Consider the following 23,007-nt stretch of genomic DNA (forward strand, 5'->3'; position numbering starts at 1 on the left):
GCAATCTCACGGCGACAAAAAAAAAAAAGGTTGCTCCTGACCAAAAATTCTGTTGAAAATCGATTTTGATACTAAAAGTATGAATGCACTTGCAGACAGAAGAGAAAAAGAGACACAAAAATATGGGGTGGTGCCTAACTGTGGAGATGCGCTCACCCCAGGGAAAGCATCATGAATTTCACACAAAGAAATATGTTGTGACAAAAATAGTACAATACAAGTGCAGTGGTGGCCTAGAGGTAACGTGTCCGTGTAGGAAGCGAGAGAATCTGAGCGTGCTGGTTCAAATCACAGCTCAGCCGCCAATATTTTCTCCCCCTCCACTAGACCTTGAGTGGTAGTCTGGATGCTAGTCATTCGGATGAGATGATAAACCGAGGTCCTGTGTGCAGCATGCACTTAGTGCACGTAAAAGAACCCACGGCAGCAAAAGGGTTGTTCCTGACAAAATTCTGTAGAAAAATCCACTTCGATAGGAAAAACAAATAAAACTGCACACAGGGAAAAAAAAAAAAAAAAGGGTGGCGCTGTCAGTGTAGTGATGTGCTCTCCCTGGGGAGAGCAGTCCGAATTTCACACAGAGAAATCTGTTGTGACAAAAAAGAAAAAATACAAAACAATACAATACAATACAGTCCAGTACAGTCCAGTAACAAGCACAGTACAGTTCAGTACAGTACAAGTGCAATACAATCATACAATACATACAATACAATACAATACAGTACAAACAACAAACACAAGACAGTCCAGTCCAGTCCAGTACATGCAGTACAATGCAATACAAGTACATAATACAAAAGCATAGTCAACAAACATATCACAAACATACATACAATGCCATACAATACAATACAATACAATGCAATGCAGTTCAATTCAACAGCAACAGCAGGACGAGAGATCAACAGTGTCAGCTTTACACATCATTATTGTAACTGTGAATAAAACAACCATATCCTTTGCTCCCTCCTAATCCTATGTTATATTTTAGTCCTTTTGGACTCTCTTCATCCCTCTCCCCTTCTCTCTCTCTTTCTCTGTCTGTCTGTCTTTGTGTCTCTCACACGCGCGTGTGCACTCACACACACACACACACACAAACATACACTCCCACCCTCTCTCTCCATCTCTCAATCTCTCACACACATACACATACATACACACAAATTTAGCAAAAATGTTTATTGTGTTTGTGGTAAACAGATCACATGGAATTATATTTTGTTTCAGTGTCAAACAATTATCAGGTTACTTCCGAAGTCAAGTAAAGTAAGAACATTTTCAGAACAAAACATAAATGAGATAATGTCCAACCAATTGCTGTAGACTGAAATTGCTGAATCCCTGTTACATAGTCCAGTAGGTGTGTTTCTGTGATGCGATCTTCCGATATTGAATTTTGTTAAACTTTTTATTGGTGTTTATGTTGTTAATGGCCATTACAGAGATATTTACGAATTATTGATTCCATTGTTCTAGTTTATCCCTTTTTTTTTCTGTATATATCCCCCTTTAACCACCATCTCCAACCTCAAATCACACACACACACACACACACACACACACACACACTCACGCACACTCACGCACACACTCACGCACACACTCACGCACACACATGACACGTCTGATATCACTCAAAGTGAAAAGATATTAAAGTGAAGAAAGAATACATACTCCCTTTCTTTCTTTCTCTTTCATACACACCTTCTCTCTCTCTCTCTACTCTCTCTTTCTTTCCTCTCCCTCTCTCTCATACACACTCACTCATGAATACATATTCTCTCTCTCACACACATACATGTATACTCACTCTCTCACTCATCCACTCTCTCTCTCTCTCTCTCTCCCGTCAAAATTAGACACAATAGCAAACTGTTCCCACCGATGAGGTCCCATAGTAATGTGATGTGCATCACAATAATTGCAGTATAACCTACCACCATGAACACCGAGCGAACTTAATAACCTGTGGAGGAAGGTGGCAGAATGGTTAAGACGCTCAGCTGCCAATACAGAGAGTCCGTGAGGGTGTGGGTTCGAATCCCGCTCTCGCCCTTTCTCCTAAGTTTGACTGGAAAATCAAACTGAGCGTCTAGTCTTTCGGATGAGACGATAAACCGAGGTCCCGTGTGTAGCACGCACTTGGCGCACTGAAAAAGAACCCATGGCAACGAGAGTGTTGTCCTCTGGCGAAATTACGTAAAATGAAATCCACTTTCATAGGTACACAAATATGTAAGCATGCACTCAAGGCCTGACTAAGCGCGTTGGGTTATGCTGCTGGTCAGGCATCTGCTCAACAGATGTGGTGTAGCGTGTATGGATTTGTCCAAACGCAGTGACGCCTCCTTCAGAAACTGAAACTGAAACTTAATAACCTACTTGCCCATGCCTGATGATAAGGAATTAAAGCAACAAGTTGCATTTTACAGGGAATGGGAGAATGATGAGGGTGTGCTGAGTATGCAAGCATTCTTGAATGTGGGCATGCATGCTATATGTGCTGTGGTGTGTGCATGCATGCACACATGCATAGGCTTACATAAACACACACACGTTCACACTGCATGGGCACATACATACATACACACACACACGCTCACTGAGAACACACAACTGAGCACACACTCACACACACTGAGCACACAGACATACATACACATTTACTCATTCACTCACATGCACACACACACACATGCATGAGCACACGCACTGTGCACATATGCATGCACACACAAACACACACACACACACTAACGTGCACACTCACAGACACACAGACACAGACACACACACACACACACACACACACGCAGGCACACACACACATACACACACGCACACACACACATTTTAGTCCTGACCCATGAGTTGTGGGGAGGAAATGCTTATTGTCCATTGTTTTGCATTTTCCTCACTTGGTTCAGGAAGGCAGGGCTGTGGGCTACACAGTAGACCTGATGTGATGAGTACACACACGCTTACTCTGTTACTTACACACATCCTCTCACTCACACACAGATATACAAACATACATATATACATACGTTCACACACATGTGTACACACACACACACACACACACACACACACACATGCGCGTGCGCAAACACTTATACACACATATACACGTTCTTGCAAACATACACACACACACGCATTTACGCACACAGAACAACACACACACATGAACACACACACACACACACACACACACACACACTGTCAGAATGTTTCGTTAGATACTTTGAACTGCCCGTTTTGTTGTGTCCATTCTAGAAACAGAAGTCCATTTTATACTGGTTTGTCCAAAATATAAAGAACTTAGAGACAAATACATACCTTCAAAAAGGCCTAATTAGTAAATATTCATATTCACACACACACACACACACACACACACACACACACACACACACACACACACACACACAATTTCTTTGATGCGTACACACACGCACATTTACACACCCATGCTCCATCTGTCTGTATGTGCTCTCTCTCTTTCTCTCTTGACTCTCTCTCTTACCTCTGTCTCTGTCTCTCTCTCTCTCAGTCTATCTGATTGTCTCTGTCTCTTGCTGTCTGTCTGTCTGTCTCTCCCTTGGGTTATGACTGGAGCGGAAGTAAATTTATGGACGGAAAAACTAGAAGAAAAAAAAGGCGTAATGGAAGTTAACAGGATCAACCCTGTGTGTGATTAATGTTTATTTTATTCAGGAAATTAATTCTTGAGATTGTGTATGTTTCAGCTAGGGGCTGCATTTTTGCAAAGTAACATGATCATGATGGGATTTTATGCACGTGTGCTTTAAGAGGTGGGAAGGTGGGGGTATCTTTTGGATTCGATTTATTATTTGCATGTGATTGTGTGTTTGCGTGTGTGTGTGTGTGTGTGTGTGTGTGTGTTTTAGGAAGGTTATCTTGTGGAGTTGATTCATTCTTGAAACATTGAGCTTCATACATACAAAATGAACCCACAATGCATGCACGCATCGTCGTCTGTAGTGTGTATACGACAGAATCGATCTTCATCCATGATGCATGCATGTATTTTCGTCCAGACAAGATATACAGATCATTGATGATCTACAGTGCATGCATATATTCCTTTGCGGCTGCCGCCCCTGTCTCCATGGTTAAGCTTCTTTCCGTCAAAGATCAAGGATGATATTGTGAAAATACCCAGACCGCAGTGGGCTCTTTGGCATTTTAGAGCATTGCCGTTGTTTTGTTTGTTGTTTTCTCCATAACAACATGACCCTAACCTTGGGTGGATGGAAAGAAGTCTGTATAGGACTGGGAGGAATGAGCTTCTTCTTCATCCTCTTTGTTTTTGCCTTTGTCTCCTTCTTCTTCTTCTCTTTCTGTTCCTTCTTCTTTTTCTTCTCCTCCTCCTTGCCCTACTTTGTCTCCTTCTCTTTCTCCTCCTTCTCCTTGTCCTGCTTTGTCTTCTTCTCTTTCTCTTCCTTCTTCTTCTCCTCCTCCTTGTCCTACTTTGTCTCCTTCTTCTTCTCTTCCTTCTTCTTATCCTCCTCCTCCTTCTCCTTGTCCTACTTTGTCTTCTTCTCTTTCTCTTCCTTCTTCTTCTCCTCCTCCTTCTCCTTCTTTGTCTCCTTCTTCTTATCTTTCTCTTCCTTCTCCTCCTCCCCCTTGTCCTACTTTGTCTCCATATCTTTCTCTTCCTCCTTCTCCTCCTTCTTCTCCTTGTCCTACCTTTTCTCCTTATCTTTCTCTTCCTTCTTCTCCCCCTCCTCCTCCTTGTCCTACTTTGTCTCTTTCTCTTCATTCTCTTCCTTCTTCTCCCCCTCCTTCTCCTTGTCCTACTTTGTCTCCTTCTCTTCTTTCTCTTCCTTCTTCTCCCCTCCTTCTCCTGTCCTGCTTTGTCTCCTTATCTTTCCCTTCCTTCTCCTCCTCCTCTTTGTCCTGCTTTGTCTCCTTCTTCTCCTCCTTCTCCTACTTTGTCTCCTTTTTTTTCTTTCTCTTCCTTCTCCTCCTTCTCCTCCTTCTCCTCGTCCTACCTTGTCTCCTTTTTTTCTTTCTCCTTCTCCTCCTTGTCCTACTCTGTCTCCTTTTTCTCTTCCTTCTTTTTCTCCTCCTTCGCTTTGTCCTGTTCCTCCTTTTTTTCTCTCTCTTCTTCTTTAGTATTGCAGGCGACAGCTATCATTTGAAAATAATGTCAGGTTAAATGTCCCAAAATAGGAATCTTTATCCACCATGCATGCATAAAATCTTCACCTTAAAACAACACGTACATCTTCTTCGCTCATAAAACAGCATGCATGTGTAGAGCTTTAGATCTTTTCTCTTCGTCTTTGGTGCATTCATTCAGCTTTCCCCCGAGCCATGAAGAGGAATGTTTATCCACAGAGCATGCGCAAAATCTTCACCTTAAGACAATGTACGCGTTATCTTCACTCTCAAAGCAGCATGATAGTATTCTTCATTTTTAAAACTGCATGCATGCATGTGTGTGTGTGTGTGTGTGTGTGTGTGTGTGTGTGTGTGTGTGTATATATATAGAGAGAGAAATTTATGTTTCCTTTTGTTTCCTTCATCTTTGGTGCATTCATACAGTTTCAGTATCAGTAGCTCAAGGAGGCGTCACTGCGTTCGGACAAACCATATACGCTACACCACATCTGCCAAGCAGATGCCTGACCAGCAGCGTAACCCAACGCGCTTAGTCAGGCCTTGAGAAAAAAAAAAAAAAATGAAGGGAGAGAATACAAGGAAAGAAATGTCGATATAGCAACCCCCCCAACGGGGGAATAAATAATAGATAAGCTTACATAAATAAATAAATAAATGAATAATAATTATAATATAGAAAAAGGTAGTAGTAATAATAATAGTAATAAAATGAAAAGAAAAAAAGAAAAGAAAAAAAAAGACAACAATGGTGATAAATAAGCGAATAAATGTAAAACATGAGAAAAAAGAAAGAAAAAAAAAGACAACAATGGTGATAAATAAGCGAATAAATGTAAAACATGAAAACACACATTCACACACACACCCACACATGCACAACAGAAATGCACCAAACATGCAGTTTCACAAATATGAAAGCACAGTCAAATACATATAAACGTACATGAGCTCCAACACACACACACACACACACACACACACACATTACCTTGCACCTCCTCTACCCCCCTCCTCCACACACTCATTTCTAGTCTACGTATCGCAGCTTCCACGGCACACACACACACACACACACACACAAACACACACTCACAGAGATGAACACTTACTTGTACAAGCACACACACATACAGCTTTCCCCTAGCCATGAAAAGGAGTCTTTATCCACAGTGCATGCGTACATACAATCTTCACCGTAAAACAATACACACATAACCATCACTCTTAAAACAACGTGAAAATAATCTTTTTTTTTCTTTTCTTTCTTCAAAATGACACCACAGAGCGGTCGGTCAGCTTGTGATTGTTCCAAAGCAAGCGAAACACAATCTTTTTGATATCAGTGTGAGGATTTGAAATCGAGGAGATAAAGGATTTTTTTTTCTCCCCCGAAAGCAGATTGTTTTTGTATTCAATACATTGAACATTTCCAGAAACTGGTGGAAACTGTTTAGCTTTACAGAAATGATTATTATTATTTTTTTTTTTATTATTAACATTTTTATTTAATCTTAATTAGTTTGATAGGTCAACATTTTACAGAATGGACTTGAAAGAGCAAGAAAACATTACAAAAAATTGTGCTTTGTTATTGCGTTAAAGTGTTCTTCAATCTTCAGACAGCATGCTTAAAAAGTAATGAAAACGTCATGAAAGTAAACGTCACTCTGAAAATGGCATACACGTATAGATGTTTAGATCTTTTTCTTCTTCTCTCCTTTTTTTTCTTCTTTCTTTATCTTCGGTGCATCCATTCACCCCCCCCCCCCCCCCCCCGCCCCCCTCCGTCACATCAAGGAAGGGCAATCTTCCTTCATCTACAGCTGGTGGGGCATACACATTTTTTTTTTCTTCTGCTGATCCAGTCCAGACCCCCCCCCCCATCCCCCTTCCACCACCTCCACCTCCACCCTCTCCCCCCCTCCGACCCCCTGCAGGGAGGGAAGGAAGGATCAATACATCGCTTTTGGCAAGTCGCTGTGGTGTGGTGACTGCTGTGGTGTGGAGACTACAGCCACGGTGTTTAACGTCGGCGCCCTCTCTGTCTCCGTCTCTCTCTCTCTCTCTGTCTCTGTCATCTTGCATTGCAGTTTTATCAAGGCTGGGCTGTTTCTCCTCCTCCTCCTCCTCTTCCTCTTTGTCTCTCGCTGCCTCTGTCTATCTCTGTCTTTCACTGTCTTTCTCTCTCTGTGTCTCTGTCTGTCTGTCTGTTTCTCTCTCTGTGTCATCTTCATTTTGCCATGTCGTTTTATCAAGGCTGGACTGTTTCTGCTCTTCCTTGTTTCTGTCTCTCTGTCTCAGTCTCTCGCTGTCTCTCTGTGTGTGTGTGTGTGTGTGTGTGTGTGTGTGTGTGTCTCTCTGTGTCATCTTCCTTTTGCCATGCCGTTTTATCAAGGCTGGACTGTTTCTGCTCTTCCTTGTTTCTGTCTCTCTGTCTCAGTCTCTTGCTGTCTCTGTCTCTCTGTCTGTGTGTGAGTGTGTGTCTCTGTCTCTCTGTCTGTGTCATCTTCATTTTGCCATGCCGTTTTATCAAGGCTGGACTGTTTCTGCTCTTCCTTGTCTCTGTCTCTCTGTCTCAGTCTCTCTCTGTCTCTGTGTCTCTGTCTCTGTCTCTGTGATCGTCATTTTGCCTTGTCGTTTTATCAAGACCGGACTGTTTCTCCTCCTCCTCATCTCTGTCTCAGTCTCTCGCTGTCTCCATCTCTCTGTCTCTCTCTCTCTCTCTCTCTCTGTGTGTCTCTGTCGCTGTCTCTCTCTGTCATCTTCATTTTGCCATGTTGTTTTATCAAGGCTGGACTGTTTCTCCTCCTCCTGCTCCTCCTTCTCTCTCCCTCTCAGCCTGTCTGTGTCTGGTTGTCTGTCTCTCTCTGTCTCAGTCTCTCTCTGTCTCTCTCTGTCATCATTTTGCCATGCCGTTCTATCAAGGTTGGACTGTTTTGTCCTTCTCCTCCTTATCTCTTTCTCTCTCTCTCTCCCTCTCTTTCTCTCTGTGTCTGTGTGTGTCTGTGTCTGTCTCAGTCTCTCTCTATCTCTCATTTATCCCTCTCTCTCTGTCATTTTGCCTTGCCATTGTGTATAGGTTCTACTGTTTCTCCTCCCCTCTCTCTCTCACTGTCTCTCTCTCTCTCTGTCTGTCACATTGCCTCGCCCTTGTAATCTCTCTCTCTCTCTCTCTCTCTCTCTCTCTTTATCTGTCTCTGTCTCTGCGTCCCTCTTTTTCTCTGTCCCCTTGCTTTGGTCTCTAGATCTGAGAGGAGTGGGCAGGGTAAGGAAGAGCATGGAAGAGAAAGATGTGGGTGTGGATGACAGTCGTTAACACCTGGTCTGGTCATGGTCGTTCAGGTTGACATTTTTACCTGCAGCGTTCACAGAAAGGTGCGCGCATCTGGGGATGTTTTCTTCTTTTTCTTTTTTTCTTCCTTTTTTTTTGGGGGGGGGAGGGGCTTGGGGGTGGGGGGGGATTGGGTTGTCTGTTATTGGTCATTTAGAAGTGTTGAGAGTTGCTCAGAATTGTTTTTTTTTTTGTTTGTTTTTTTTAATGTGGACACCTACCCACGCACGTACACACACACACACACACACACACACACACACACGCACACACAGAGTCTCTCTCTCTCTCTCACACACACACACACAGAGTCACACACACACACGCACACTTAACTAACTTCTTTTTTTTCAGTTGCCCCCCCCCCCCATTTTACAACACATAGACAATTGACAAGACGACATAAATACCTACTTAACATACGCTTAACTTACTTCTGCACACAATTGCACAGACTCGCGTGTGTGCGTCCATCTAAAGCCACTTCACTAATGTTCTCTCTCTCTCTCTCTCATACACACACACGCTCACACACACACACCCTCACACACACACACACACATAAACACACACGCACGCACGCACGCACACACACACACACACACATATATATATATATATATATATATGTATATATATATAAGGACACACATATGAACAGATACATATGTGAACAGATACACATGCCTACACTTGCACACACCTGAACTTGTGTACACTGACTCGCACAGGAGCGCATGTACCTGCAGACACACATTAGAATAGAATATGTCTTTCTTACCAAGTGTACCTGGGTCACAAGGAATATTGGAGGGATAGTATATAAAAGGTACGAATATGAATTGAAAATCATACACAGACACAGATACAGTAGAAATTATGATACATACACACATGCGCATGTGCACACACCACACACAAGCACACACACACTCACACTCACACTCACCCACACACACTCAAACATGCGCATGTGCGCGCACACACACACACACACACACACACACACACACAACACACACACACACACACACACACACACACACACACACACACACACATACACAGCACACACACACACACACACACACACACAGCACACACACACCACACACGCACTCAAACACACACTCTCACACACAGACAGGCACACACGCACAGTTCTGTTTGATTTGTCGTAGAAAACTCAGGATGGCTAGTTGTGATATTTATTTATTTATTTATCGTTAATGTCTTTCTCACCCTTACTCACTCACTCATGCTGTCACTGTCGTAAATATTTGTTTTGCAGGCTTTGTCAGTGTGTGTGTGTGTGTGTGTGTGTGTGTGTGTGTGTTCTTTATGTCCTTTGATGATGATGGCCCTCTCCTCCCATGATGATGTCAGCCTTGTTTATTGCCTTGGGATCTTTCTGAAATTTGTTGTTGACATTATTTGTTTTTGTTGTTGTTGTTTTTTGTGTGTGTGTGTGTGTGTGTGGTTTTTTTTTTTGTTTTTTTTTGCTGATGTTGATTCTAAGACTTGTGGTAGCGTTTTGATCAGCGTTCTCTGGCTTTGAAGTGGCTGGGTAGTGAGTGGTGGGGCTGGGAGATGATGAAAGGGCGTCTTGAGTAGGGGAGAGGTAGGAGGTATCTTGATCTCTGCATCTTTTTATATATTTATTTATTTTATTTTTTACACCCTCCTCCTTCCTCCTGATCACACACACACACACACACACACACACACACATACACACACACACACATACACATACACACACACACTCACACTCACACACACACATACACACACACACACACACACACACACACACACACACACATACACATACACACACGCACTCACACTCACACACACACACACACACACACACACACACACACACACACACACACAGATACAGACACTTACACACACACACACACACACACTCTCTCTCTCTCTCTCTCCCTCTCTCTCTGTCTCTCTCTCTTGAATATGCACACATTTGAACACACAGAACACACACACACTCTCAAACACACACACACACACACACACACACACACACACACACACACACACACACACACACACAGAGTTTTGAACTGAATTTTATCTTTGGCAGAAGGTTGTTATTCCTGTACAAAATAACGCTCCCAATTATTGTGCTGTCAGCTGCTGTCACTCTGCCATATTTGTTTCATACGCTTCATAGATATGCATCCATTAATTCAACCATTAATTGTAACCCCCCCGTTCTCACCTCCACATTCTGTACCACATTGGTTTACTTCCCTCGGAACCACAGAGTGCCTTGGTTAATTATCCAGTTGTTTACTGAGGAAGAAGGTGGTAGAATGGTTGTGACACTTATCTGCCTATTTCAGTGTTCACGAATGGTTGTGGGTTTGAGTTCTGGTTTTGCCCTTTCTCCGAAAGTTTTTACTGGGAAATCTAAATGAGCGTCTGCATTCATTTGGATCAGATGATAACCCAAGGTCCTGTGTGCAGCACACACCTGGTGCACTGAAATAGAGTATCAGTATCAGTAGCTCAAGGAGGCGCGTCACTGCATTCGGACAAATCTGTATACGCTACACCACATCTGCCAAGCAGATGCCTGACCAGCAGCGTAACCCAACGTGCTTTGTCAGGCCTTGAGAAAAAAAAAAAAGAAAGAAAGAAAGAAAAAGATAAATAAATAGATAAAGAAACAGATGAATAATTTTTTGTTGTTGTTGTTGTTGCTGAAATAGAACCCTTTGGGAATGTAAGCATTGTCCTCTGACAAAATTCTGTACAAGAAATCCACTCTGAAAAGTACTCATACATATATATATATATATATATGTATGCATGCACCTAAAGCCTGACTAGCACTTTGAATAAAGCCACTGGTCTGGCTGTGTGGCATTCCACCCAAACACTTGACAAGCAAGGTTGGTTTCAGATGTAGAATTTATTTGTTGGGTTGTAGCATCCCATCTTCCATGCCAGGGGTGGGGTGGGGTGGTGGGGGTGGTGGGGGTGGGGGGTTGGCGGGGGTGGGGGTGGGTGGGTGGGTGGGGATCGCAGACTGCCTAACAGATGTGTTGTTGTTGTCTGTTGTCTATATTAATTTGTCCGAACGCAGGGATGCCTCCTTAAGAAAACTGAAACTGAAACTCAAGTTGTTTATAACTGGTTGGTTTGTTTGGGTTTTTTTGAGGGGTGGGGGGGGGGGGGGGGGGGTGGCGGAAGTATCATTGTACCTCTGTCCTTATTGATTGGCATCATTTGACCATTGTCATTTTTTAATATCAGTAAGTCATCCTTTTCCCTGTTTGTGTATGGGTTTTGGGGGCAGGGTAGTCGGGGGGGGGGGGGGGGGGGTATTTGTTTTCATACATGAAGTGGTTGTGAGATGTTTTTTGTTGTAGTGGACCTGACGTTGTTGTGTGCAGGAATTATTGATTCCTGTTCTCTGGTGTTTAGAGCGAGAAGATCTATTCCACAGCAAGCAACGTCTCAGCAGCCAGCGGAAAGTATGGCAGGAAGAATAAACACACACACACACACACACACACATTTACACGCATGCATACACACACACACACACACACACACACACACACACACACATTTACACGCATGCATACACACACACACACACACACATATATGCATACACACACACACACACACACACACACACACACACACACACACACACATTCACAGACATACACACCCACACATTCACAGACATACACACCCACACATGCCTACGCACAAGCGCACAATGCAACTTCAATTTTATCTGTGGCAGAAAACTTTGACACTTTTATTCCTTTCAGAATGTCTGTCTGCTCCTATAACCATGCCTCCACTCACCCCCACACACGGACACCCACATACAAATAAACACTTGTACAGTGTGTGTGTCTATATATATATATATATATATATATATATAGAGAGAGAGAGAGAGAGAGAGAGAGAGAGAGAAAAGAAAAACAAACACATCAGTCTGTCAAATATTCCAAATTTTCGGAATGATCACATTCCTTCCTCAAGGGATTTGTTGTTTACATGTTACCAGGGTCACTCTTACGTGGTACCTTAAGGAAAAGATAAAACAACGCTTCGAATCTAAGACACATGACAAAGAGTATAAGACTCAAAATGTCGTTTTATCTTCATCTTAAGTACTAAGGTACCATTGATTTTACACCACCTATTATTATGATTGACTCATTTGTGTAAACAAAGTGAGTCTATGTTATAACCCGGTGTTTGGTTGTGTGTGTGTGTGTCTGTGTGTGTGTGTGTGTATGTATGTCTGTGTGTCCATGGTAAACTTTAACATTGTCATTTTCTCTGGAAATACATTGTCCGTCAATACCCAATTTGGCTTAAAAATAGTATTAGTAGTTAAAAAAAATGTTCACAGTCATACCAATAATAGTTTGTAAGTCGCCTGAGTTAAGCCGTGTGTTTCTGTATCATTAACGGTTTATTTTTTTTAGGCCATTTCCGGGATTCCGAAAACACCCAATTATCGCATCCTAATTGCAGTAGCATTGGTGATGCTTACAAAGAAGACGGCATGACCTCCTTTTTCTTGCTCACAATTAAATGGAAAGAAATACTTGTCGCAATTAAATGGAAAGAAATACATGTTGTACTTTCCTGGCAAGTATAACTAAACTTGAACATCAATATTGATCCAGAGAAAATGGCTGAATGTTGCAGTGTGATTGCAGCGATGGTAACATCTCCTTTACCGCAGACTTCAAAGAATTCTTAAATGCCCAAATTACACCAAAATAATGTGATGTTAACAGTGTTATGACTTCCAATGCAACAATTGATTTATCACCCTTTAAAAAGCATGCTTAAGCGTTGATTTTAGAACATCATTCATGGATCATTGCAGTGACTAAGACAATTTCTTCCCACCGGAACATGCTGGGTTGGAATTTGCACTCAGGCCTTTTTTTCTCCCCCCTCCCCCCCCCCTCTTTTTTTTTAACCCGAAGCTTTATAATAACAAATACAGAACACATTTTGATGCTTAGATTTTTTTTTTTTTTCTTTTTTTAAAGTGTATCACAAGTGAGTCTTGAAGGCCTTGCCTCTCTTGTTTTTAACTTTGTTTTAGATCCAGCAGTCACCATTGTTTCATCTCTCTCTCTCACTCTCTCACTATATATGGGTGCACACACACACACACACACACACACACACACACACACACACACACACACAGAGTCTGTAATAATCAGGGAAGGGCTGTGTGTGTGTGTGTGTGTGTGTGTGTGTGTGTGGTGTACATGTCTGCATCCATACACAAGTTGCTTTTCTTTCAGTGTATGTGTCCACTTTTTTCTTTTAACACCTCTTGAATTCAATGTTTTTGCATCCATCACACTCAAACGACAGAAAAAACAACAACTGTAAACAGAGGAGTGAAAAGTGAAATTCAGCTCAGTCAGTTTAGAACTTGTTCAAGATAATTCCATTAGTTTGCTTAGAATTCTCTCTCTCCCCCTCTCTCTCTTCTTCTTCTTCTTCTTTGTGTGTGTGTGTGTGTGTGTGTGTGTGTGTGTGTGTGTGTGTGTGTGTGTGTGTGTGTGTGTGTGTTTGACACAGGCAAGAAAATTGTGGTCTTTGTGAATTTCTTTCTCTGCTGTTGCACTGTCTCAGTCCACACACACACACACACACACATAGCATCATGGAAGTACAGAGGATTATCTTGGAACAGTTGGACGCTTGTGCATTAAAAATTGAAATGACTGGTGTCCTCTTTGCTAATTAAAGCTTTGATGTGTGTGTGTGTGTGTGTGTGTGTGTGTGTGTGTGTACAGCTTAAAAAAATGAATTGAAAAACCCCCCAGAAAAAACACCACCCGAAAGACAAAGAGAAAAAGAAAGTTGCTGGGTGTTTTTTCTTTTTTTTCTTTTTGTTATTGTTTTGTTGTTCTTTGTTTTTTTGCTTGCGTGCTTGCCTTCAAGCGTGGGTGCTAATGTAAATGTTGCAAGTGATTGGATCAGTGTTGTTTTTGACAAAAAGGTGAACACACAATCACATGCACGCATGCTTGCACACATGTGCGTGAGCGCACACACACACACACACACACATATTGATGCGCACACACAGGGTGACACACATGCGCGTGTGCACGCACGTGCGCACACACACACACACACACACGTGTACATGTGCGTGTGTGTGTGTGTGTGTCTGTATGCATCCTCAAACCGATCAAGAGATGTCAGCAACAACAACAACAACAACAACAAAAAACTTGATTAGAAATGCTACTGGAAAGATGAGACCTATGAAAGGAAACAATCAATACGTGAGCTTTCTTTCTTCTTCTTCTTCTTTCAATTCATTTTTCCATCCCCCTTTCCCTACCCCTCCTCTCCTCCCCATCCACCAACACCCTCCCCACCCCACCCCCCACCTTCCTTCCTTCCTTCCTTACCCTGAAGGCCTGTTCATCCTGTGATCCAACCGTCTCAGAAGTTTTGGCCCGCAGTCCGGATATTGGGTTTATTCTCCCCCACCCCCCCACCCTCCAACCCCCCACGCACACCCCTACCCCTCCCAACCACCTCCACTGCCATACGGGAGACTTGATTTGATTATCATCATCATCATCATCATCATCATCTTCATCACACAGTGCGGCAGCAAGGGAAGCAAGGGACACACTGTTCCTTTGATGTGTGATTTGAACAGGTAGTTTTTTTTGTTGGGGTTTTTGTTTTTTTTTTGTGGGGGGGGGGGGGGGGGGTTGGGAGGAAGGGGGGGGGGGAGTGGGTGAACCTCTTCTTTGTGCATTTTGTTGAACTGAGGGAAATGGAACATGTAACTTAAAGACAGAGGGGGTGGCTGTGCACTGTGGCAAGGCTGTGCCTCAATTTCACTATGAGAAATCTGTGCTGACAAAAACTGAAAAGTAAAACAGAACAGTTCAGTATAGAACAGTATGGAACAGTGCAGTACAGTACAGTACAGTACAATACAACACAATGCAACGCAGTGCGACACAATACAATACAATACAATACAATAGTGAATGGAATAATTTATGACATTTCTTTTCTTGTTTTTGATGCGGGGAGGGGGTGGGGGGAGGGGACATTGCCCTTTGATCAAAAGGGAATGAGAATTAGCAGGAAGTTCAGTGAATTCTGCAAACTTGGAATGAGAATTTACAGGTAGTTCTCGTTCGGCCTCTTGGAAGTGGAAGTTGCGAGTTTGGTGTTTGTTGCTTAATGCTGTTCAATGGGTCTTGGAGGAATGTATATCAGAAGATGTACTTTGTTCCTTCTTCTTCTTTGTTTGTGGGCTGCAACTCCCACCTTCACTTGTATGTACACAAAAAAACAAGTGGGCTTTTACGTGCATGACCGTTTTTACCTTGCTATGTAGGCAGCCGTACTCCGTTTTCAGGGGGTGTACTGTGTCTGATGTTCGAAGCCCAATGGCCAGGAGGTGGAAGGAAGATCAGTGACACTGCTTGGAACACCGGTTAAAAGACATAATCCATTCGGTTTAAACAGCATTTTGTTTTTGAACATGCCACACTACATTACACAGTTACAGGGTGAACAGGACAACAAGAAAATCTTATGCAAAGTCCTGTCCCTGATACATGTACATTATTAGTATGTGACGGACATAATCCATTCGTTGTTTGTTGGGTTTTTTTTTTTTTACCAGTGACTTTCTTATATTGTTTTTTTTTATTTTGAAAAACTTTTTTTTTTTTAAATCGTTCTCCACAGAATATCTAGACAGGCTTTCATTCATATTGGTATGCTTTATTTATGTATTTTTTGCTGATTTGTTTCATTTATGCATTTGACATAGGGAGGGTCAAAGCAAAACCAGTGCAGAAAAGCTTTACATTTCTCATTTTAGTGTTTAAACACATGTCTTAACTCATTGGGTTTTTTTTACATCTTACAGCGCAAATGAGCATGTTTTCCATGGAAAGACGCTATATGGATTGGATTGTTATCGTAAAACATACTGACATGATGGAAATGTCATAAGATCAAAGGATATACAGAATTCATTGATTTCAGATTAGACCACTTTTGCTTTTGCTGGTGTTTTGTGCCAGTTATTGTCTCCCAGGAAAACTCACGGCCTCCATATCGTTCCTTTTGTCCCCCCCCTCCCTAATCCCAATCCCAGCCTCCCTAATCCCAGCCTCCCCAATCCCAATCCCAGCCTCCCTAATCCCAGCCTCCCCAATCCCAGCCTCCCTAATCCCAGCCTCCCCAATCCCAATCCCAGCCTCCCCAATCCCAGCCATCCAATCCCAATCCCAACCTCCCCAATCCCAATCCCAGCCTCCCTAATCCCAATCCCAGCCTCCCCAATCCCAGCCTCCCTAATCCCAGCCTCCCCAATCCCAATCCCAGCCTCCCCAATCCCAATCCCAGCCTCCCTAATCCCAATCCCAGCCTCCCCAATCCCACCCTCCCCAATCCCAATCCCACCCTCCCCAATCCCAATCCCCCTAATCCCAATCCCAGCCTCCCTAATCCCAGCATCCCTAATCCCAGCATCCCAATCCCAGCCTCCCCAATCCCAATCCCAGCTTCCCCAATCCCAATCCCAGCCTCCCTAATCCCAATCCCAGCCTCCCCAATCCCAGCCTCCCCAATCCCAATCCCAGCCTCCCCAATCCCCCTAATCCCAATCCCAGCCTCCCTAATCCCAGCATCCCTAATCCCAGCATCTGAATCCCAGCCTCCGTAATCCCAATCCCAATCCTAGCCTCCCTAATCCCAATCCCAGCCTCCCCAATCCCAATCCTAGCCTCCCTAATCCCAGCCTCCCCAATCCCAGCCTCCCCAATCCCAATCCCAGCCTCCCTAATCCCAATCCCAGCCTCCCCATTTCCCTAATGGTAGGAAGACTATGGTAGGCTGGGGTTGGGATTGGGGAGGGGGGACAAAAGGAAAGGTTTGGAGGCCATGAGTTTTCCTGGGAGACATTTTTGACCTTTTGTTGTTGGTTGTTGTTGTTTTTTTTCCTTGTTCTTTTGTTGTTGTTGTTTTTGTCTTTGTTTCTTTGTTGATGTAGTGAGTTGGTGAACTTAAATATTGTTTGTCTGAAGAGTTTGTTGGAAACTTTGTTAGAGAGAGAGTAGAGAGGGTTTGGGGACCATAGGTTTTTTTGGTTTTTTTTTGAGAACATTCATTGTTTTGGCGACCTTTTGTTGAAGTTGTTTGTCGTTGTTTTTTTCTTCTATTTTTGTGTTTTGGTTTTGGTTTGCTCGTCTTTGTTTTATTCTGTGTTTGGATAGTGCTGTAGTGTTGGTTGATGTTAGGTATTGTTTGTTTAAAGAGTTTGCTGAAATTTGTGTGTTAGTGAGTGTTCAGGGAGGGTAGAGAGGAGGTGGAGGTGGAGGGGGGACATGGATTCGCAGTTTTTGGTTGTGGTTGTTTAAAAACATATTTTGTCAATAATGACATGTAGGCATAAAACACTTAAATGTTAACTTTGAGTGAAACACACAAGTACAGTAACCAGAGGCGTAAGCTTGGAGTATCAGCTTACATCAGAAATTGGCAGCTGGGCCAGCAGCAAAGTGAGAGCTGTGTGATCAAGTGGTATCTCCACTGCAATGGGAATTCCTTTACAGATTCATGTTTTGTGAAGAACAGTGACTCTCAAACAAGGAGGCTCATAATGCTTCAGCTTTTGGGGATTGTTGGCCTTTGGGGACGATCCCAGTGCCGACTGTCCCAGACCCCTCCTGGCTGAGAGTGGGGACGTAACTTGGGAAGACGCTCTCCGCCATGATCAAATTCGAGCCAGGACAGTCAGGACAAAAGTTGCCTTCAGTGCTGTTCAGATGGTCATAGTTGGACATGACTAACATTTTATACATACATACATACATACATACATGGTTTGTGTTTTGTGTTTCAGCTGTACGTGAACAAGATGGCTTCCTCAACAATCTCTTCAACCTCTTCCGACAACAACGTCAACTTGAAAAATATTATAACGAGAGAGAAGGTAAGCATCCTTTTTTCTTTTCTTTTTTTTCTTTTTTTTTTTTTTTTACTACTTGCAGGGCTCTCACTTTTCAGCGAATCCACAGATTTTAGTGAAAAGTAAAAAGGATTTTCAGCAGGGGAAACAAATGTTGAGTGAAAAACAAAATTTCAGCATTTGGCAGCTGCAAGAGCAACTTAACTGAGTAAGTCCTATTTACTTTGAGTGATAACTGGGAATATTGTTACTATGAGATACTACTGGAGCTGTGAAGGTGAGAACTGTGAAGTGCTGGTATGTAATGTATCAGTGCCTTTTTCATCCCTGTAGATGTAAGATTGGAGGTACTCTGTGTGAATTGTAGATTTAGAATAATGGCCGACGGGCGCAATAGCCGAGTGGTTAAAGCGTTGGACTGTCAATCTGAGGGTCCCGGGTTCGAATCACGGTGACGGCGCCTGGTGGGTAAAGGGTGGAGATTTTTACGATCTCCCAGGTCAACATATGTGCAGACCTGCTAGTGCCTGAACCCCCTTCGTGTGTATATGCAAGCAGAAGATCAAATACGCACGTTAAAGATCCTGTAATCCATGTCAGCGTTCGGTGGGTTATGGAAACAAGAACATACCCAGCATGCACACCCCCGAAAACGGAGTATGGCTGCCTACATGGCAGGGATAAAAACGGTCATACACGTAAAAGCCCACTCGTGTGCATACGAGTGAACGCAGAAGAAGAAGAAGAAGAGGATAATGGCCGTGAAGTGCTGTAAATGTGCTCCAGTTTGCGTCAAGATTGCACAGATTTGCATCAAGATTGCACTATTTTGAGTGTAAATTTCAATGTTTTTTTTCTGGGGGAGCATGCCCCTGGACCCCCCTAGAATTTCAGGGATTTTTTATTTTCCTCAGTGGGAGCCCTGTATTTACTTGATGGTTTTGTTTTCCTGTGATTTCATACAGTATTGCCTTCAGCAGCAATACAAAAATATCTACAGCCAGGAGAGACATGAAAGCTCTTGGCACTCGTAGATGAAAACGGATATTAGAGTCGCTGTCCACGAATACAGAAGAAGAAGGAGGAGAAAGTGAGCTGACAGAGTTGTATTATCTGGATTTATCACCGTGGATGTGTCAGTCAGACTCGGACAAAGGACGCTGCGTGATTCGCCTTCGCCTTGTTGCCCCTCTCACTGATCATGTCATCTTCCTTCCCCTGATCTTGTCTTCCGACTTCCTGTGCTTTTATCGCACTATCTTTTCGTTTCTTGTTTGTTGTTGTTGTTGTTGTTGTTTTTCTGCCCTGTCATGTGCATCTTTTCAGTGCTCAAACTGAGTGTCTAGTCATTCAGATGAGATCATAAATTGAAGGTCCTGTATGCAGCACGCTCTTTGCGCACTGAAAAAGAACCTGTGGCAACATAAGTGTTGTCCTCTAGCAAAATTCTGTTGAAGAAGCCAACTCAGATAGGTACACAAATATTTATGTGCATGCACTCAAGTTAGGACTAAGTATGCCTGCCCGGCACATGTGGGGTACTATTTTATGGGATTGTCCGAAGACAGTGACGTCTCCTTGAGAAACTGAAACTGAAACTGAAACGTACGCTGCTCATTCTGAGTCCCCCCCAAATGCACAAAACCATGCCCCGGGTTTGTCTGTCACTGTCTCGGCGCCGGCAGTCTCCAGGGAACTGTTACTGACTGTTTGGGTTATTTCAATAGCTGGTTGACTGTTTAGTTTGTTTTTAGTGGCTGGTTGATTGTTTAGGCTATTTTAGTTGGTTGACTGGGTTATTTTATTGGCTGGTTGACTGTTTAGGTTATTTTTATGGCTCGTTGACTGTTTAGGTTATTATAGTGGCTGGTTGACTGTTTAGGTTATTTTTGTGGCTGGTTGACTGTTTTGGTTAATTTAGTGACTGGTTGACTGTGCAGGTTATTTTTATGGCTGGTTGACTGTTTTGGTTAATTTATTGGCTGGTTGACTGTTTTGATTAATTTAGTGGCTGGTAGTAGTAATACTAATAAAATGATAATAATAAAACATAAATAAATAAATAAATAAGACAACAATGGTGATAAATAAGCGAATAACTACCTTTTTCTATATTATAATTATTATTTATTTATTTATTTATTTATGCAAGCTTATCTATTATTTATTCCCCCGTTTTTTGTTGTTGTTTTTTTTTTGGTTTTTTTTTGTTTTTGTTTTTTTTCAAGGCCTGACTAAGCGCGTTGGGTTACGCTGCTGGTCAGGCATCTGCTTGGCAGATGTGGTGTAGCGTATATGGTTTTATCCGAACGCAGTGACGCCTCCTTGAGCTACTGAAACTGAAACTTAGTGGCTGGTTGACTGTTTTGGTTATTTTAGTGGCTGGTTAACTGTTTAGGTTATTTTAGTGGCTGGTTGACTGTTTAGGTTATTTTAGAGGCTGGTTGACTGTCTTGGTAATTTTTATGGCTGGTTGACTGTTTAGGTTATTTTAGTGGCTGGTGGACTGTTTAGGTTATTTTAGTGGCTGGTTGACTGTTTTGGTTAATTTAGTGGCTGGTTGAAACGATTTTGGTCAATTTAGTGGATGTTTGAGTGTTTTGGTATATTTTAGTGGCTGGTTGACTGTTTTGGTTACTTTAGTGGCTGGTTGACTGTTTATGTTTTTTCAGTGGCTGGTTGACTGTTTAGGTTATTTTAGTAGCTTGTTGATTGTTTTGGTTAATTTAGTACTCCTGTCTGTGTGGCCAAGACACGTTCAATTCCTTTTACCCATCATGTGCCGCTTCAGTCCCCGTGTTCCCGTTGTTGGGTAGAAGCAGTCAGGGATGGTTTGACTGTAGGAAAAGATCGGGTGAAACACCCCAGGAGATCTTCTGGCTAAAAGTAGGCAGCACCTATTTGTGAAAAAAGACTGAGCGTTGACAGGGTGTTGCTTAGGTGAAAAGTAGAAAAACAGCCGCCGCAGCAGAAACTGCAGCAACAACAATGGTGGTGATGGTAATGATACTACTACTACTACTACTATGATGACTGATAATAATGATGCTAATAATAATAATGATAACGGTAATGATGATGAAAATAACATATTACTAAAGGTGATGATGATGTTGATAATGATGATAATTATTGAGAACAATTTTTTTTTTAAAGATACGATGACTGTGATGAGGATTATTATATATATATTAAAAAAAAAAAGTAAAACAAAAAGCTAAATCTGACTGCAGTCTCTATCTATCTATCTATCTATCTATCTATCTGTCTATCTATCTATATATATATATATAACTGAACATCTGTTGCTTGTGTGTCTTAATTGTCCTGTCCCCCTTTCTGCTAAACAGGTTCACATTTCCATTGCCTGAACAAGCTCCAACACTAGCCCCCTGTTAATTAGCCTCATTCTTTCATGGCAGCTCTGATGAAGGGTTGTTCTGGGAGATGGGGGGCAGGGGGGGAACAACCTTTTCCTTGCTAATTAGCACGGTTGTGCAGAGACTTTTAGTCCAGTCATGGGGACAGGAGGACACTTACATCAGGGAGTGGGGGGGGGGGGGGGGGGGGAGCAGTTGTCTGTTGAGGAAATTATTTCTCTGTAGAGGAAGGTCTTTGTCTGTCAAGGAAGTTGTTTGTCTTTAGAGGAAGGTCTTCATCTGTCAAGGAAGCTGTTTGTCTGCCGTGGAAGGTCTTCATCAAGGAAGTTATTTGTCTGTGGGAGAAGGTCCTTGTAGAGGAAGTTATTTGACTGTAGAGGACGGTCTTTTTCTGTCGAAGAAGATATTTGTCTGTAGTAGAAGATCTTTGTCTGTCATGGAAGTTATTTGTCTGTAGAGGAAGGTCTTTGTCGAAGAAGCAATTTGTCTGTAGAGGAAGGTCTTTGTCTGTAGAGGAAGATATTTGTCTGTAGTGGAAGGTCTTTGTCTGTAGAGGAAGGTCTTTGTCAAGAATGTTATTTGTCTGTAGAGGAAGGTCTTTGTCTGTAGAGGAAGTTATTTGTCTGTAGAGGAAGGTCTTTGTCTGTGGAAGAAGCAATTTGTCTGCAGAGGAAGGTCTTTGTCTGTCAAGAAGATATTTGTCTGTAGTGGAAGGTCTTTGTCTGTAGAGGGCGGTCTTTGTCTGTCGAAGAAGATATTTGTCTGTAGTGGAAGGTCTTTGTCTGTAGAAGTTATTTGTCTGTAGAAGTTATTTGTCTGTAGAGGAATGTCTTTGTCTGTAGAGGAAGGTCTTTTATGTTGAAGAAGCTATTTGTCTGTAGAGGAAGGTATTTGTTTGTAGAGGAAGTGGGCAGAATGGTTTAGACGCTCATCTGCCGGTAGAGGATCCGTGAGGGTCTGGGTTCGAATTCCGCTCTCACCCTTTCTCCCAAGTTTCAGTGGAGAATTGAACTGAGTGTCTAGTTGTTTGGGTGTGACCACAAACCGAGGTCCTGTGCGTGCAGCACGCACTTGGCGGCACTGAAAAAGAACCCATGGCAACGAGAGTGTTGCCCTCTGGCAAAATTCTGTAA

At 42.6% G+C, this 23,007-nt stretch overlaps 1 protein-coding gene across 1 annotated transcript in view; it reads left to right on the plus strand.

Moving 5' to 3' along the window:
- LOC143275974 (uncharacterized) overlaps positions 1-23,007 on the plus strand; it is a 76,191-nt gene that overhangs the window by 7,123 nt on the left and 46,061 nt on the right. The window contains exon 2 of the mRNA XM_076580333.1: positions 18,429-18,518. Coding sequence (XP_076436448.1) covers positions 18,429-18,518 — 90 coding nt within the window. The remainder of the gene's footprint in view (positions 1-18,428; positions 18,519-23,007) is intronic.

Source organism: Babylonia areolata, chromosome 31 (genome assembly GCF_041734735.1).
Source record: "Babylonia areolata isolate BAREFJ2019XMU chromosome 31, ASM4173473v1, whole genome shotgun sequence".
Taxonomy (NCBI): Eukaryota; Metazoa; Mollusca; class Gastropoda; order Neogastropoda; family Buccinidae; genus Babylonia; species Babylonia areolata.